This window comes from Chenopodium quinoa, unplaced genomic scaffold (assembly GCF_001683475.1).
Source record: "Chenopodium quinoa cultivar QQ74 unplaced genomic scaffold, ASM168347v1, whole genome shotgun sequence".
In the NCBI taxonomy this organism is placed as follows: Eukaryota; Viridiplantae; Streptophyta; class Magnoliopsida; order Caryophyllales; family Amaranthaceae; genus Chenopodium; species Chenopodium quinoa.
Window position 1 is genome coordinate 1,837,638 of NW_018745684.1, and position 18,564 is coordinate 1,856,201.

At 32.5% G+C, this 18,564-nt stretch overlaps 3 protein-coding genes across 3 annotated transcripts; 2 read left to right on the plus strand and 1 right to left on the minus strand.

The window, feature by feature from the left end:
* Nucleotides 1-195: 195 nt before the first annotated feature.
* LOC110717386 (bark storage protein A-like) lies at nucleotides 196-2,725 on the plus strand. Its single transcript, XM_021896072.1, has 6 exons — nucleotides 196-509; nucleotides 1,297-1,364; nucleotides 1,446-1,601; nucleotides 1,691-1,882; nucleotides 2,076-2,255; nucleotides 2,382-2,725. The coding sequence occupies exons 1-6, from the start codon at nucleotides 281-283 to the stop codon at nucleotides 2,547-2,549; spliced, it is 993 nt and encodes a 330-aa protein (XP_021751764.1). The 5' UTR covers nucleotides 196-280; the 3' UTR covers nucleotides 2,550-2,725.
* A 6,820-nt stretch (nucleotides 2,726-9,545) lies between these two features.
* Nucleotides 9,546-11,670, plus strand: LOC110717385 (probable pectate lyase 5). Its single transcript, XM_021896071.1, has 4 exons — nucleotides 9,546-9,743; nucleotides 9,928-10,668; nucleotides 10,753-10,891; nucleotides 11,194-11,670. Exons 1-4 carry the CDS (start codon nucleotides 9,604-9,606, stop codon nucleotides 11,413-11,415), a joined length of 1,242 nt encoding a protein of 413 aa, XP_021751763.1. The 5' UTR covers nucleotides 9,546-9,603; the 3' UTR covers nucleotides 11,416-11,670.
* A 2,767-nt stretch (nucleotides 11,671-14,437) lies between these two features.
* LOC110717871 (probable calcium-binding protein CML18) lies at nucleotides 14,438-15,865 on the minus strand. The gene has a single exon (XM_021896654.1). The coding sequence runs from the start codon at nucleotides 15,258-15,260 to the stop codon at nucleotides 14,766-14,768; it is 495 nt and encodes a 164-aa protein (XP_021752346.1). The 5' UTR covers nucleotides 15,261-15,865; the 3' UTR covers nucleotides 14,438-14,765.
* Nucleotides 15,866-18,564: the final 2,699 nt, after the last annotated feature.

The following is an 18,564-nucleotide window of genomic DNA, read 5'->3' on the forward strand; positions in this document are numbered from 1 at the left end:
AATGGTTGTAAACAAATGATTGAAAGGATAATTTATAAAATGATTGAAAAGATAGTTTATGAAATCAATTAAACATGCAAATTGCTTACTTATATACTGTACTAGAAACCACGTCATTCATGAGGAGGACCCACAAAAATCGAATTAACCAATCACAAACTGTACAGTTGACTTTAGCTAAATATACATCACCAATTTTCATGGTTAAATCTTGTCCAATACAAAGACAAACCAACTTTGTAGGAGCTATAACAACTGTAAGATCAGAGAGCAGCAAATCATGGCCGTTGGATATGAAACATTAACGGTGATGATCTTGACCTTGATGTTGTTAGTTAAGCAGAGTGTACAACTGAGGTCCACTCATCCATTACATGAGGTTGTAGATAGGATAAACCACCATTCTTCTTACATTGGCTTAGTTTTAGCCTTTCCTGCTGAAGAAATCCCCCTTCTAAACTCTGGTCTTTTTGTGCTCAACTCTAGGAATCCCTACATCCATATCGCTGGTATTTTTCTAATTCCCGTCTTCTCTATATGCTTATCTTGATAAAGTCGATGTCTGTTTAAAATTAAATGGGAGCATGTTTATATTACACTCGGATGTACCTGCATGATTGAATACCCTATAGGTTTGTACAATCAAAGCAAAGTGTTTATTGATGTCGTATTACTGGTTCACAACTTTTAGAATATTGAAGTATTATTAAAGTTGTTAGTCTACCTTCTAATGGGTACTTAAAAGAGTTAAAGAATATAGATCTGAGTAAACCTTGGGCATTGAAATTATGAACTTATAATTTGAAGTGACATTTCATTTTTTTTACAAAAAATTTGAAGTGACATTTGAATACGTACTAACGGACCAATGAAAACATAAGGAAAATTAATGACTTGGATAACTTTATTTTGGCTTTTACTAACTAAATATGAAAAAGTATTTTCAACCAAAAATGCTAAAGTCAGGCAAAATTTACATAAAAATCAGCTAACATTTTACAATTTATTTAATAACCAAATATGATCATAAATAAGTATCTAAATTTAACAAATTAAATGAACCTGTCAGTTATTGTCATTATATTTCTTGTCTATATTACTTGTCATTTTTGTCTTCAAAAAAATAAAAATATTACATGTCATTTCCGCCATGTAATTACTTATTAGAGCAAATTCAAATAGTTTGGTAGTTAGCTGAGTTCATATTGTCATTAATTTATTACAAGTTGGTTAATATAATATACAAAGTATCTTAAAATATTTGTCTTAATCTTGTTTATTTTTACGGGTGATCAGGCAGAAAATTCAACATTGGGAAAATCAAAGGTGTAGATGTAATCTATGTCTTAACAGGAGAGCAAACAGTTAAAGTTCCTTCTATAATACATCCACAATTTCATACTAATTACAAGTTTAAAATCTAATTTAGTCTGTATTTTACTCAGGTAAATGCAGCTCTTACAGTACAGGCTCTACTTCAGACTTTTAATATCAGGGGAATTGTTCATTATGGCATTGCTGGATGTACTAATACTTCAATGTCTGTCGGAGATGTCGGCGTGCCACATTCTTTTGCATTCACCAGCTCCTGGAAATGGCTGGTAAGATGAAAGTATCTCCTGCACATTATGCAAATCGTATGTATGTCCTGTGTAATTTATGCTGTTTTCGTGTCGTCGTTGGTATGAAGGATTTTGGGTCTGAAGAAACGAGTGAAAATGAGCTGAAATTTGGGGCTTACAATCTTCCACAATCAGGAGAGAATTTACTAGAAAGAATTCAATTCACCCCTGTACAACTTTTCTCTAATAAGAAGGCAATGCAAGAGCTCTTTTGGTTTCCAGTTGATGCTCATTGGTATAATCTTGCTACCCAACTTCAGGTATAAATGTTAGACCTTCTGCACGAAGCCTTGCTTTAATGTGTTATTGTGTCGAGAACTTATTTTAGTTGTGAATTGAACGTGTCAGGCATTCTTTGAACTTAATTTTTGTCGAAACATATATTTGTAAGGTGAAAAGAACAAAACCGCGTAGTGACTAATGATATATAACACGGGTTTTGAATGATGACAGGGATTGAAGTTGCAGCAGTGTTTAAATGAGACTGCTTGCTTGCCTAAAGAGCCCAAAGTGATATTTGGACTTAGAGGTTCAACCGCGAATGTGTTCATGTCTAATTTGGCATTTGCAAAGTTCCTTTACCAAGAATTCAGCATATCTACAGCAGATGAAGAGAGTGCTGCAATTGTACATGTTAGTATTTTACAAATCAAATCTAAGTTCTCGCTTATTATGACTTGGTCCTATTTTTTAAATGGACAACACTTAAATTGGTTAATGATCAAGATGAGATGTTGAATAATTTTGTGTTTGGTGCAGGCATCACTTTCGAATGGTGTACCATGTGTTGTGTTTCGTGGTGTATCGGATGTGGCTGGTGGAGAGAAACTAGCATTGGCTGGTCTCAGTTCTCTGGCTGCTATCAACTCCTTTAAAGTAGCAGCTAAATTTGTAGAACTTATTGGCAAGAAGAAAGCTACATTTTAAGCATAGCTAGTAGTTCTACCTTAGTCTGGCTTTGTTTCTCCACTCTTAGGGAGTTAGGCAAGTCGGAATTTAAGTGTGTAGAGGCTATCGTTGAATAAATTTGCTAGTTCTTTCAATAATTGGTTTCCATGTAATCTACGCTACTGTTTGATCAATAATTAATCACTTTTCGGAAACATGCAAAATGTGTCCACTAAAAAGAAACAAATGATCGAAATTAGCATCACAAATCGGCTGTGAAGGGAGGGCACAAACGTCTATTAAACATGTCTTTTTTCTTGCTTCATTGTACTTTTGATAACCTTCCTTCAATTTTCTCTTGGAGTTTTCCAATTTTAATGTCAGTCGATTGACATTATTCAAGTGGAATCATTGCAAGAAGATGGAGGTGAAGATTGAGGAGTTGTCTACAAAGAACCGTCAACTTCTTCCCTTTTCCGTGATGACAAGAATGCAAAATCGAAACCGAGAGTAATTATGACTGCTCTTCTTAAAAATCAAACATAGGTCTTGTGTTAGATTGTGTAAACTCCCCAACTTTGAAAATAAAAGGCTTATAAAAAGTTGCAAAATTTAATTATAAATAACAAACTTAAATAGGTTAATTTTGTATTTGGTTACAATAGCTTTTTAATTTCTGTATGTAAGTAAGGACTTTATTGTCTTTGTATAGGATTTTTCCATTTTTATTTTTCCATGATCGGTCATTTTATCCTTAATTAGGGTTACTTTTATTTTTAATCTGGGTTAATTATATTATGAGTATCATTTAATGTCACTTTTATACTTAATTAGAGTCGTTTTTGTCCAAAATGGTTAAAATTCATCTTAAAGACATCTATATTGTCGAAAGTTGGTATAAGAAAAGTAAGAAGATTGACCATATTCTCTCCCGTCTCCACCTTAAAACCATAAGAAATAATATATTTATTAAAAGTAAGTTTAGTTCAGCAAAAATAATTTCAGTTCAGTAAAAATAATTTTTAATCTGTAACTTTAAAGGAAAAATATATAGAGAATCAGTAAAAATAAGTTTTAATTTGTAAAAATAATTTCATTTTAATAAAATCAATTTAAGTTAAGCAAAAATAATTTCAGTTGTATATAAATAATTTTAATTCAACAAAAATAAGGTGATAATATAGAGCAATTAAGTTTTACTGAAATAAAATTTTTATAATTAAACTGAAATTATTTTTACTGATTAAAACTTTTTTTTACTAAGTTATTGATTTTTACTTAACTAAAATTAATTTTATTAAATTAAATTATTTTAAAATGAAAAAGTAGGGCCTAAATGGCACTATGGCACCACTTCATAAAAGGGAAAGTTTATGTATGACAACCATGAACTTATCACATTTTCTTGATTGAGTGAATTTGGCTAAGTATATATTTCCATCTTTGTGTGGAAGATTCTAGGTGCCTTTTTGGATATCTATAAATAGGAGAAAGTGTTTGACAATTTAATCAAGCTTTGTGATAATAATACCTCTAAGAGAGAAAGAGAGCCAATAATAATTAAAGTCAGAGAAATTTGTAAGTTAGTGTTCTACATATAATTATGAAAGTTATCCATCCATTTTTTTTGGGTGAAGTATTCTTGTAATTAATACTACCATTTTAACAAAAGTTTTGGATTAAGTACTAGTCTCACTATTTTTACCCATTTTAGGATTTCTACGTTATAATAAATTATTTTGATAAAATTACGCGTAAATTAATGTAATTTATAAATATTTTTCAGTAATACTTTCATCTTTTAACTTCTTAAAAATAAAATAAAAAATATAGCCCTTATTTTAATAAAACAACCGCCATATACTACAGTACTACTTTGCACCATACTACTATAAGTCTATAACCCATTCAAGATTAATTAAACTTATCATCCCCGCAACGCCATTCTACAATCATCGGCGTAAATCTTGCTCGCTCTTCAATGTATTATTCTTTCACATGCCAGTACGAAGCCACTATGTTGCCGCCTAAGCTTTTTATGGGTATCAAATCGAGCATGACAAATAGGTTGTAAAAGGAGGGCACGTTCGTCTATTAAATATGTCTTCTTCCATTGTATTTTTGATAACCTTCCTTTGATTTTCTCTTGAAATTTTCCAATTTTGATTTCAATTCATTATATTCTTCGACATTATTATTCAACGTACCTTTTGAGATTTTTTGGCGGAGTCATTGCAAGAAGATACAGTGAAGATTTATTTGAAGATGAGAGGAGTTGTATATGAAGAACCTTCACCTCATTCCCTTTTATGTGACGACGAGGATGCAAAACCAAAACCTTTTTCTTGAAAATTAAACAAGAAAACAAAGAAATTACAAAGATTGGTCCGTTCAAAGACTTTTATTAATCATATGCATATCTTTCTCCATTTTCAATCCTCTTAAACAAGAAGTTAAAGAAATAAAATTAAATATTGTAATCTAATCAAGAGTAATAATGCGGAGAGCCGGAGAGTAATAATAATACCTACGTACTATTCAATCTTGCACAATAAAAACTTTGAAAATCAAAGAGCTTAAGAAAACAAAGAGATGAGATTAAGAAAAGTCACAAATCACTCGCACGTATCTTAAAGTTATAAAACTCACCATTTGTTTTCGAAATGCTACGAATAATTTCGCTAACCTATGACTAGTTGTTTATATATGAGATAAAGTTAATTTTAAATGGCAACTTCAATCGGTCAATTTTGTAATACAAGTAGATTTTTCTTTAAAGAAGATCTTTATTGTTTTTGGTCAGCATATTTTCATTGAGTTGGGTTGCATTTTCCCATGATTAGTCACTTAATCCATTGTTAGGGTTTATTTTTAATCCTTAATTAGGATTACTTTTATTATTATCTACTATCACTTTAATTACTCCCTCCGTCCTATAATTTTGTGCCCGTATTCCCTTTTAGGTGTCCCAATATGTTGTGCTTCCATACCTTTTAAGGGGGTGTTTGGTTCATCAAGTTGGAATGGATTGGTATGGAATCTCATACTAGAGAGGTATGGACTCTAAAACTCATGCTAAACCAAAGTTGTTTGGTTTTATTGTTGGAATGAATTCTATCCTTCATTAATAGTATGGATTGTGAATCTTAGGGGGAGAGGTGGGTATGAGATTCATGGGTATGAGGGGGAGTTAGAACCCCTTGGGTATTACTAAAAACCTCAACCAAACAAAAAACTAGATGAAATGGATTCTAACTCCATTTCGACTCATTCCAAATGATCAAACCAAACGACCCCTAAAAAGTATGAGAGAGCTCTTATGAATGGTGTAAGGACATTTATGCCCCTTAAAATGTTTGTTTACATACATAACCCTGTTTATAGTTTAAGAAGCTCTTTTTTCTTACATAAAAATGTTTGTTTACACATTTGCCCCCATTTATAAGTTTAAGAAGCTTTTTTTTTCCTTCTTAGTACATTTTCCTAATAAGTACTCCTACATAGTAGTATATCAGCCTTCAAAAAAAAAAAAAAAAAAAAAAAAAGAGTATATCAAACATTTACATTTACCATCTAGAACTTGATAATTTTTGTCACTTTCTCACTAAATCTAAATAAACTCTACTAAAGGTTCGAAGAATATTGTACGGTTACAACATCTAGCACATTTATCGTCAATATGCAAACAATCATAGTATACCATGCAAATTCACTAGGGACAATTGTAAAAACTCTTTTCAAAGACTAGGTTGCACGCGCTAGAATCCCTAGTAATTCTAAAAATAGCACATCTTTACTTACTTTTTATTTTTTCCATACAAAGTACACATATACCAAAAAAATCGATAATTACTTACTTTTTTTTTCATACAATATTATCTACTTTTTTTAATTTTTTTTTAATTTTTTTATTCTCATATAATATTTTCTACTTCTTATTTTACCAATAGAATATTCTCCTACTTCCACCAATCTCCTTAATTACCGTGTTTTTTGAGTAATAGACATGAAATTATGGGACGAAGGGAGTATTTATTAGAGTCACTTTTGCAGTTAAAATTTACCTGAAAGACATCTATATTTTTGAAGGTATTCTGTACAAAGAAATTACAAAGATTGGCCTCATTCTCTACCCCTTAAAATAATACTTCCTTTGTTTTTATTAATTTGCAACACACTATTTTAGCGCGCAATTTAAGAGAAATATTAGGATAGGTAAACGGACAAATTAATTGGTATAATTTTACTACTAATAAGAAGAAAGTGTGATTGTTACATTTTAAATTTTATAGCTTAAGTTGTCCATTTACCTAGTCTAATCACTTCTAGTGTGCCAAAAAGGCATGTCGCAAGTACTAGCTTCGTTTTTTTTAACTTCTTACTTTCTCTTTTAATATTATTTTTTTATTTTTTAATCTTTCTACTTTTACCTTATATTCTTTTTAGAAAGAAAGATTCCACTTTTATCATTTTTAAACCCACCACATGGTCCACATAAAACTATATATAATATACTCCTATAAATGTTACTAAACAAATTTATCTCCCCTACCTAAAAAGTGAAAAAAAAAACTCATTTTTCAATTACTACTTCTTTTAATGATCATTTTATATGAACAGTGGATGTGAAGATAATTAAAAAAAGAAGGGCCTATAAAAAACAAAGGAAGTATTTTAGTATAAATAATAATATAAGTGCAGTAAAAACAATTCTAGTTCAGCAAAAATAATTATAGTTCATTAAAAATCAATAAATTTTAAGAACAAATAGAATATCAATAATAATAAGTTATAATTAGTAAAATAATTTTAGTTCAGCAAAAATTAGGTGAAGATAAAATAGGGCATTTTCTTAAGAAGAAAACATGACATTTAATTTTATTGAAATGTAATTCTTTTTACTAAATAAAATTTATTTTACTCTTTCTTTAATTAAACTTGTTCATTATACCATTTACTAATTTTTTAATAAATTAAAGTAATTTTTAGTGAATATTATTAATTTAAGATGAAGAGGATATGACCTAAAAGATACCACTTTGTAAAAGGAAAAGTTCATGTATGACTAGCTAGGATCACAATGTGTACCATTAACAACTTGTCACATTTTCTTGATTAAGTGAATTTGATGGTACATTTCTCTATCTTTGTGTAGAAAATTCTAGGTGCCCCTTCGACATCTATAAATAGGAGAAGGTGTTTGACATTTTAATCCACAACAAGCTATGTGATACCTCTAAGAGAGAAATAAAGAGAGCCAATAATAATTTATTAATTGAAGTGAGGGAAAATTCTAAGTGAATGTTCCACAAATAAATGTGAGAGTTATCCATCCATATATTGGTGAAGATTCTTGTACTTATGCTATCATATTATTGGAAGATTTGGACTTCTAGTTTCGCAATTTTTTTCTATTTTGGGCTTTCTGTATCATAAAAAAATTTCTGTAGCACTTTATTTTATAATTCTTATTTTAATTCCCATCTTGATTACACAAAAACTGAATATACCAATTTTCCAACCATGAACAATATTTCGTATAACATAAACTAACTTTTTAAATACACACTACAAATAATTTGATCCAATATCAAAGAAAAGAATTTTTGCATTGCAAAAACATCTAATAATTTTTTCACTACTATATCCAATAACATACACATTTGCAATTTGATTAAAATTTCATAATCACTCATCTACATTTAAAAATATTATTATATGCTTTAAAAAACTGTAACATAGAATAATTAATAAGTACATCTTTGTTCATACCCATAGTGAAAAGGGATTTGTTTAAGTTGATATTTTTTTTTTTATAGTGAGAAAGATTTAAAGATTAGGTAATTCACAAAAATTTGGTCAAACAACGAGTGTATATAAAACAATATGCATGCAAATGCGTGGATAATCTTGTCATAATTTTTTTTTTTTTTGGATAAAATAAATTAGATCAGCAAAATTATATATAGGGATGTGATCCAATGAGAAGGATCTTATAATGAGAAGAATGAGAAGGAATCTTGAACGTTCAATCAAACGAATCCAACGATCCATATTTCACCTTTGCGAAATGCACATTTAGTATAAATATTATGCCCATATAATTCAAAAATTATATATGCACATTTAATTAAAACAAAAATGCACATTTATTTTTCATTATTTGAAAATCAACCTCATATTAATTCATTATGCAACAACACCACCACTAATCTTCCATTACAACTACATCATCATTGTTTGTGGAACGCAACCGTGCTACTCCGAGAGGGAGGGGGCTCACCGTCTGAAAACTCGAACTTAACATTTAACAAGTGCAAAAGTAATAGATGTATTACCGAACAATAATTGTTTGGTGATTATTGATTATGTAAATTATGTTGTAATATCAATGAAAAGTGTGACACCACTCAAAAGAAAACCAACTAATGTTACAAACATACTACTTGCAATTGAATTAGACACATGAGTGATGACTACCCAATACCTATACTGAATAATAAAGATACCAAGCTAATATGATATAGTGAAAAGGAGAGATCTTTCTAACCTTAAAATTGAAGGGTTTGATTTTCACTTCTTAATTAGGGCAATTTGAGGGCGATCTCTTTATCCTATCGTGTTAAATTTTCTCTGTTTTTGTCCCATCTTCTCTCAACCACTCCATTTAAGTGTGAGATGTTTTAAAAATAAATAGATATGGATACATGATATCTGTTGTTATTCTAAAATTGCGACAAATTATTCTAGACAATACTCCGTGTATTATTGTTATTATTAAGCCATATAGAGTGAATACATAACTATAACTTGATAGAATGTCCCATAAGCCGAGTGCTTAGCCAAAAAATTTAGGTGATGTGCACAAACAAATGAAACAAGCAATTTATTAAGATACGTCTAAAGTTAATGATCAAATGAACAGAAATTTTCTCAAGTTGCTAATATGTCACATAATTTGTAATTAGATCATGAGGATGATTTATTTCCCAACCTAAATAATTTCAACTATCTTTTTAACACCTTTATAAACTCCTCCAAATTCGTTTAATTTCCCTCATAACAACTTTGCCTCTCCTAATTAATTCAATATATGAATATGCTACTCATAATCCTAGCAAAAAGGGCAATGTATTTTTTGTTTCTTTTCTTGTTGACTGTCCTTTCTTTTCCCATGTTTATTCACTCTTCCCCTGTTTCAGATCCTGAACTAATAGTTCAACAAGGACAAGGGTATGTTACATTAATTACGTTTCGTCTCCCTAATCAATTATACAAATTAGTACTAGTAGTTTTAAGTGATCAAAAATCACAAATTGTTCGACTAGAAGTCATATTACGGTTCTAGCTAGACGCGTTTTTTGTAGTAACAACATGTATATGTAGCTTACAACCTAGTTTGTTTTCCTTATTGCAGGACGATTAATGCTTCTAGGAGTAGTTTAGCGGCCTCCTCATGTCGTCGGTCTGGGAATCCAATTGATGATTGCTGGCGGTGTAACAAAAACTGGGATAAGAACCGGCAGATATTGGCTGATTGTGCCATTGGCTTTGGTAAGAATGCTGAAGGAGGTAAAAAGGGCAAAGTCTATGTGGTGAAAGATCCAAGTGATGATGCTGTCAACCCAAAGAAAGGCACATTAAGATACGGCGTTATACAAGATGAACCATTATGGATAATTTTCGCTATGGATGTGGTGATCAAGCTCAAACAGGAGTTGATGATCAATTCCTTCAAGACCATAGATGGAAGAGGTGCTAATGTGCACATAGCCGGGGGACCTTGCATCGTCTTACAAAAGGTTAACAACATCATCATACACGGCATTCACATACACGATTGCAAACGAGGAGGGAATGCATATGTAAGGAGAACTCCAACTCAATATGGTTGGAGAAGCAAGTCAGATGGTGATGGGATTTCTATCATCTCATCAAAGCATATATGGGTGGATCATTGCTCTCTGTCTAGATGCACTGATGGTTTGATTGACGCCATTCGTGGCTCCACCGCGATAACCATATCTAACAACTACATGACAGATCATAACAAGGTGATGCTCTTGGGGCATAATGATAATCATAAACAGGACAAGAACATGCAAGTTACAATAGCCTTTAACCATTTTGGAGAGGGCTTAGTTCAAAGAATGCCAAGGTATATATGATTTAATATAAAGTTGAAATAATCTATATATGTCATTTTTATGCACTAAATTTGTTTTTTTGATCCATTTTTCAGGTGTAGACACGGCTATTTTCACGTTGTAAATAATGACTACACTCAATGGCAAATGTATGCCATTGGAGGCAGTGCAGGACCAACTATCAACAGCCAAGGCAACAGATTCCTAGCTCCTGATAATCGGTCTAATAAAGAGGTGATTTTCACAGAATCGCTAACTATTTACTGCTAACTTTTCCGGCCATATCTAAACCCTTACAAAACTAACCCAAGGTTGTACCGTCCCCCATTACCTAAATTAGCTTATACCTGACTTAAATCGGAAGTACCTGGAATGACAAGACCAATTAGTGAAACAAAATCCAAAATCGGCCTGAACCAAAAAAATAAATGCTAATCAGCAATAGCCAATAGACAGTAGCCTTGACCTAAGATGACTTGAACCGAAGCAAATGACTGATTACCTTAATATGACTCGATCCGAATGGCTTGTAACAGGTCACTAAACGGGAGAATGCAGCAGAAAAGGAATGGAAGAAATGGAATTGGACATCAGAAGGGGATTTGTTTCTAAACGGAGCACGCTTTGTAAAATCTGGGAGTGGAGCATCCTCACCTTACGCCAAGGCCATGAGCTTAAGCGCTCAGCCAGCTTCACTTGTGGCTTCAATGACAAAGGAAGCAGGTGTACTCAAATGCCAGAAATACAGAAGCTGCTGATCTATTTCTGAACTCATATAGGCCAATCAACCATAATTTAATTGTTTCATTTGTTTTTTGTTCTTTATTTTTCGATATATAAATTACAAATACAAGAAAATAGAATCAGCTTTCTTCAATGAAATCTTTCATACAGGGATAAAAGTAATCACAGATTCACAGAATCACAGATGTGTTGTTGCTTCATTACATATGTTCAAATGATTATTCTACAGTGTTATTAAACCATGAATTCAAGAAACATGTTTCATCCATATAACTTTGACCCAAATTGTTGGTTTTTGTATGAGAATGCTTGTGGTAAATTCAAGCTGTTGGTAAATTTAAACCCAAAAAAAAAGAAGACAGGCACTTTATATCCTTCCCAAAACTCCATAAAGAATGTTCAACGATATCATACGGTAATATTCATTGCTTCCAAGACGGTTTAAAGATCAGAAAGTTAGACCGATCAAGTCCATGACATGATCGCCTCACCAGTAACTAGTTCATTAGGGGATCCATTTTAGATGAAATACATTAGATGTTTGTATATTAAAATTATTTTCTCAGAAGTATCGCCTGGCGAATAACTAGCAAGGGTGTTTGTTATTTCCTTGCACCCAAAAATCAAAGAAATAGAAGCTCTAAAAATCCAAACCAGTTACGTATTATCTCAACAAATTCTTCCAGTATATTCAAAGCCATTTCTCATTTGTGTAATTAATGTTATTGTTTAGAATCTGCACTCATAAAAATTAGGATATGCACTACAATCACATCAGTAATAGATCACCCCTGCTCAAACACAAACTTGAATACATAAAATCAGCCTTTTAGTTCTGTAATACTCGTACTTGTTTAAATTATGATCAAAGTCTGTAAGTCTGCAGAAGAGAGTCTTAGAATACTCTGTTCGGAAAATAAAGAGTAACAATCACATTGTCTAAACCTTCTGTAATTCAAGATCTACTATGATTACACAAAAAAACCCTTTATAATATGGAGTTATGGTTTTCTTCTTCCTGTAATCTATCCTCTCCCCAAGCCAAATACTCCAGTAAATTTGGGGTTATGAGTTTTTTTTTTTGGATAAAAGTCCTATCAAGAATGTTCTGAAATTGTGTATGTGACAAACTGACAATTATTATATGATGGAAATAGTATACAGATCCAAAAAGATCAAATAGCTGAAGATTAGGTGGAAATTACTTAAAATTCAACTGATATTCAACCTATTAATTCTATTTCTATGCTGGTCCTAGTAAAATTGTCTACGTAGTAACTTTTAAGGAATAATTACATTAGTCTTTAATTGTGTGACATCTTTGAAAAATTACACCAAGATAATTACAATTTGAAGTCAATTTTCAGTTATTTAATTTCATTAGTCGTACTGGTCCATTTTTTATCATCAAATTCAAGGGGAAAAAATAATAAATAAAAAAATAAAAAAAAAGGAAAAAAAAAACATAAGGCAACGCATCAGTTTTTCCCCTTGTTGATTGTAATCATCTTTTCATGTTTACTAGTTCATTTCCTGTTCAAAATCTGAGCTAGTAGTTCAAGAAGTACAAGAGTATGATTCGAAGACATTAACATCCATTGTGAGTTTGCAACAATAACTACTTTAAGAACCTTCAACCTTTAAAATTATTATTAAACACGTTTCACTTCCTTTTCACAGGGCTGTTGCCAACTCCGCTTGCAGAACGGCAATCCCATCGATGACTGTTGCAGGTGTGATCCAAACTGGGTCAATAACTGCCAGAATTAGCTGCCTGTGCCATCGGCTTTGGTAAGAATGCCAGAGGCGGTAACTATGGAAGCATTTATGCGGACACAACTCCTGATGATGACCCTAAGAACCCTAGACCTGGGACATTAAGGTATGAGGTCATCCAGGATGAACCATTATGGACAAACTTTGCTCAGAATATGGTAATCAAGCTCGAGAATGAGTTGATGCTTAACTCATTCACGACCATTGGTGGCATTCTTCGCCCCATCTTTTTCTAAAACTTTCAACTATGTAAATAGTCTCATTTCACTCCCTTAAAAATGGAGTAAAAAGAAGAAAAAGGGAGCCCTAGCATATTAGAGTAGTTAAAAATTTTTAAAATTTCGAATTCAGACGTTACTTGGGCATAGCATAGGTAACCTAGCAAGAACTAAAAAAGGTGTATGTTTCTAAGCAGCAATGAAATGCTTTGATGACTCTCAGAGGTCACTAGTCATTTTGATACAACACAAAGCGAATGGATGAAACAGAATTGGACATCACGAGGGGATTTGTTTCTAAATGGAGCCCATTTTTTGACCTCTGGAGATAAAACCTTGCCGCATTATGGCAATGCCACAAGCTTAGGAACTCCATCTTCACTAGTGACTTTTATAACAAGTGCAGCAGGTGTACCCTACTGCCACCCTCAACCTTAAAACGAAGCACTGTTATGGGGGACACAAAGAAAGGTTTGCTCCATTTTGACTACAACAAAATACCCTATGTTTCACTCTTCTCCTTTATATATCCTTACATGTACTGATGACAAGACAGCAACCTTAGCTTGTTTTCATCCCTAACAAGTAACAACAGGGCAGTTCGAAGCAAGTGTGGATATTGTTGATAGTTTTAAAAGATCAATAAAGAAATTCATTGTAACTTTGTAAGCTCCACGCACAATATTCTTCGTTCATGAGTATGGTTTTGATGATTTGGTACTCTATAAAGCAGCAGCTTCAAATTTTACAGGAAAGACATTGCAGAAAAACAAGGAATTTTTTTTGTTCTGGCTTCTAACAAGCTATTTTATTAGCAATTCTTAGAGTAATCAGCTAGCTCGCAACCAACATCACAATAGTAAGCATGGGAAGAGGAAGAAAAGTTCTTAATACCGTGTGACCTTTCAAATTCCATACTGTAAGAGTATGATCTTCCAAACAGATCATTAGTATAAGTAACAGAGTACTAGATTCCAATACTGTTCTGATTTTAGAAGTCTGACAATTAATCATTAAAACACAAATATCACTACTGAAGGCATACTATCAGGTAAATTTGAACTTGTTTATTGCTCAATATCGTGGAAAACAACCAGCTTAGCCTCCAATACATGAAATGAACCAAGGACGCTGAAACTTTATATAAAACATCGGTATATATACAAACAAAAAGAGCAAGAACTCCAAAGTAAACAATCAATGTCATCCAAAAAACATGAAAAGCAATCCACAGAAACCTTAATCAAAGACTTGAACTGATAGTATATATGGTTATTAAAGGTCAACAACAAATTGCAGAACAAAACCATGTATCCTTTGAATGTAAAAGAAGGGACTAAATACTCACAAACCAGCAAAACCACTTCAATTCAAGTCCACGAATTATCAAAGGCGGCGGAGGTGATCGCCTGAGAGAACTCCTGATAATTGATACAACCATCACCATCAGTATCAGCCTCCTTGATCATACCAGTGAGCTCCTCAGCAGTCAAAGCATGCCCGAGCTTCGCCATCGAATGGGCGAGCTCGGCCGCAGTGATCAATCCATTGCCATCTCTATCAAACATCTTAAATAACTGCTTAAGCTGTTCTTCACTGTAAGGGCATTTTGTTGGAATAAGATCAGGGGATACCAGAGAAATAAATTCTGAAAATTCAATCATCCCATTGTTATTCTTATCAGCTGCTTGAATTAGGGTTTCTAGCTGATCTTCGCTAGGTTTCAACCCTAATGATCGCAACAATGACCCTAACTCTAATTGAGTCAATTTTCCATCGTTGTTTCGATCAAATGTTCGAAAAATTTCCCTCAATTCTGCAATTTGTTCGTCGTCTAGCTTCACTCCTTCCTTATCACTACTCATTTTCTCCCTCCTTCCCCTTAAAATTTCTACTCAAAATTGATCAAATTTTCCCAGAATTCTTGAAATTTCCAATGCGATTGATGAAACCCAGATAACAAAATTCAATACTTTGACCTAGAATTGAGTAAATTCCAAAAAAGTCGGTGATTTGGGGAAATTTCGGATCACAAAAACAGAGTTAGAGAGAGAAAATTAGGGAATTACGGATCTAGAGGCAAAAATTGGGGGAAAAAAAAAAGAAGGTGACGGATGTTTTTCAGAAATCAAAAATTGGAATTGAATGCAATTCGGTGGTAAGTCAACGACAATTGCTACACTATTAATTGAAACTGATTCTGATGAACCCTAATTTTTCAACTAACTTAGAAAAAAAAAACTAAAAAACAATTCCGATTAATAATGTTGATATTTCTTCTCAATCATTAAGAAGTGTAGTAGATAATGTTAATTGACAAATTTAATCGAAGAATTTTGATTATTATAGTGAACAAATTATATTATCTATTTGAATATTTGGTTTATGTGAAAGTATGACAGAGTCAAAAGAGGTATGAATTTTCAAATAAAATAAGAGGTTGGTGATTGGTTAATGGAGTGTGTATGTATCCCGTTAATTACGTTTGAAAAGATTATTTAAATGGGGTTTATTTTTCCAAACATTAATTGAAAAATAAAAATATGTGAATGCCAACCATTATTGACAGTTCAAGAGCTTCAACCATTAATAAGTAAGGCTCATTAAGGGTCCCCTAAAAAATTAGTTTTAATAAGGGTAGGCTCAAGCACTCGATTGGGTCGGATTGTGCTCGTTCCTACTGTAGTCGGAGTACGGCACAAAAATTAATGGGCGTTGTGTGTTCATCGAAATCACAAACATGTCTCGACTTTAAATGTAACACTTTTCCATGAGTTAAGGTGACAAGTAGGAACTAAACTTTTTTATTTTTCACCTTTTGGGGCCTAAACCTTTTTTTTTCATCACCTTTTAGGACCTAGGAAAGAATTTTAGTGAGATAACTATGGTTAAACGGTGGGGCCCACCAATTGTTTTAGGTTCTAATTTATTTGCAGTGAAAATTTTTTGTTAGTTTCCCCCCAAAAAAATAATGCGTGTTAACTCTAAAAATAAAATAAAATAAATAAAAATAAGGCGTCATTTCAACTCCCACTCCTCATCATCAACATCCATCTATTTGTTCTCCCTTTTAAAAAAAATTAAAGCTCCGAAGGTGATTTTGGTGCAGATTATTAGCGGATTTAAAGCATCTTAGCAATTATGGGTATTCATGAATTATAATGCTAAAATTGATGCTTAGTGTTGTTAGTGTGTTTATTTTATTTGTTTGTTCTTGTTTTTTAGAATTTCGAATTTTTTTGTGTTGAATGGTGAATATAGAATTATTTTTCCAAGTATATAAACTTAAGGCTAAGCGTTGAATTGGGGTAAATTGAGAATTTTTTTTCCTAATTATTTAAATTTCGAATCTTGCAAGTAGGGGTGAAAGTTCGGTTTGCGGTGTGGTTTATAGTTCAAACCAAAACCAAATTACATTAATTCGGTTTTGGGATTTTTCAAACCATACCGCACCATATTACTATTGAAACCGAACCAAACCACACCGTTTTAATTCGGTTTTTCAAAAGAAAAGCGAACCACATCGAAATTTTTCATCCTCTTCCTTTTTGCTCCATCTAACTGGTCATTCGCTCCAACATCGCGCACATTGGTTGACATTCTAGGACATAAAAAAACACAAGTTTTATTATTCTTTGGCTTTATATATGTAGGGTAGAAATTATATATATAGGCTAGGCTATAATTTGGATATGGGCCATAATTCGGTTTGAATTTCGGTCGGTTTTGGTTTTTCAAATCTTAAAACTGTTTAGGGTAAAAATACCCTTGACATGTGGACCAATGCACTGCGACACGTGTCCCTAAGCTCAGCGCTCAATGAGCCAATTAGAGCATGACACGTGTCATTCTAAGGGGAAAACAGGCTTTAAGCCCATAATTCTAAAAACCGTAAAACGGTGGGTATCCCATCTACTTAGTTTAAATAACCTAAAAGGGCACCTGTCCCAAAGGACTATAAATACTGATCATTTACATCAATTAAAAGGGGAACTCAATTGAATACACATTCAATCTACACAAATCAGAGAGTGAAAACACTCAGATTTTGAGGTTGTCTCAGACAGTCGGATGATCACTCCTCTCCTAAGAGGAGCCTAATTCCCCTTTACATTCCGCACTTTTTACATCCGAACACGTTCTAACTTGATCGTCGGAGGCGGAACTCCCACCCCCGGGAGTCTCCGTTGTTTTGCAGGTATAGGCGCGTGATCCAGTCTTGGTGTTGTAACTCTCCCGCAGGACGCATAAAAAACCCCGAAACAAAAACCATATTAATTCGGTTTGGGATTCCTCAAACCGCACTTAACCACATTAGAAAAAGAAAAAAAAAAAAAAAAAACGCACCACATTTCTAATTCTGTTTGATTTGCGGTTTGGTTCGGTTTTAAACCGCATTTGTTTCACCCTTACTTTCAGCTAGGGGTGTTCGCGGTGCAGTTTGGATCCTAAACTGCATCAAACCGCAAAATTGTGGTTTGTAATTTTTTCAAACCGCACTTCTAAAAAAACCGCACCAAACCGCATCGCAAAATGTGGTTTGGTGCGGTGCGGTTTGCGGTTTAACCATACTTTTTTAAAATTATAATTATTCTTTTTAAAACAAAACTTTTATTTTATTTTATAATTATTAATTTATAATTCAAATATTAATTTTTTTTTTAATTAACTAATAGTCAAAGATTAGCTCATATATTTCAGTTCTTTTATATTTTTTTTAAAGAAAATATAGTATAAAAATCGCAAATCGCATTAAAGTGCGGGTAGCGGTGCGATTTGGTCTAAATATTTTTTGAAAAACCGCACCAAACCGCAAGCCGCAGTTTGGTCATTTTTAAAAATCGCACCGCAATATTCAAACCGCAAACTGCACTCTGTACAGCCCTACTTTCAGCAATCCCCATAGAGTCAGCTTCCTTCAATTGATAGAAATTTTTTGTTTTGGAGTTTTGGATTGTGGTTTGCTATTTTAGTTTTAGGAAGAAAATTGGAAAATAGAAGGCTATTTTTTAAAATTTATGTGTTTTTTTTTTTTTTTTTTAAGTTTGATGTTAACGATCTTATTTTGATTTGGAATTACTAAACTTTTTTTTTAACTCTAAATAATGCTTAGATTGGTTAGTAAGCTTTTTCAAATTAAATTGCCTCATAATCAACCACAAGTTCCAA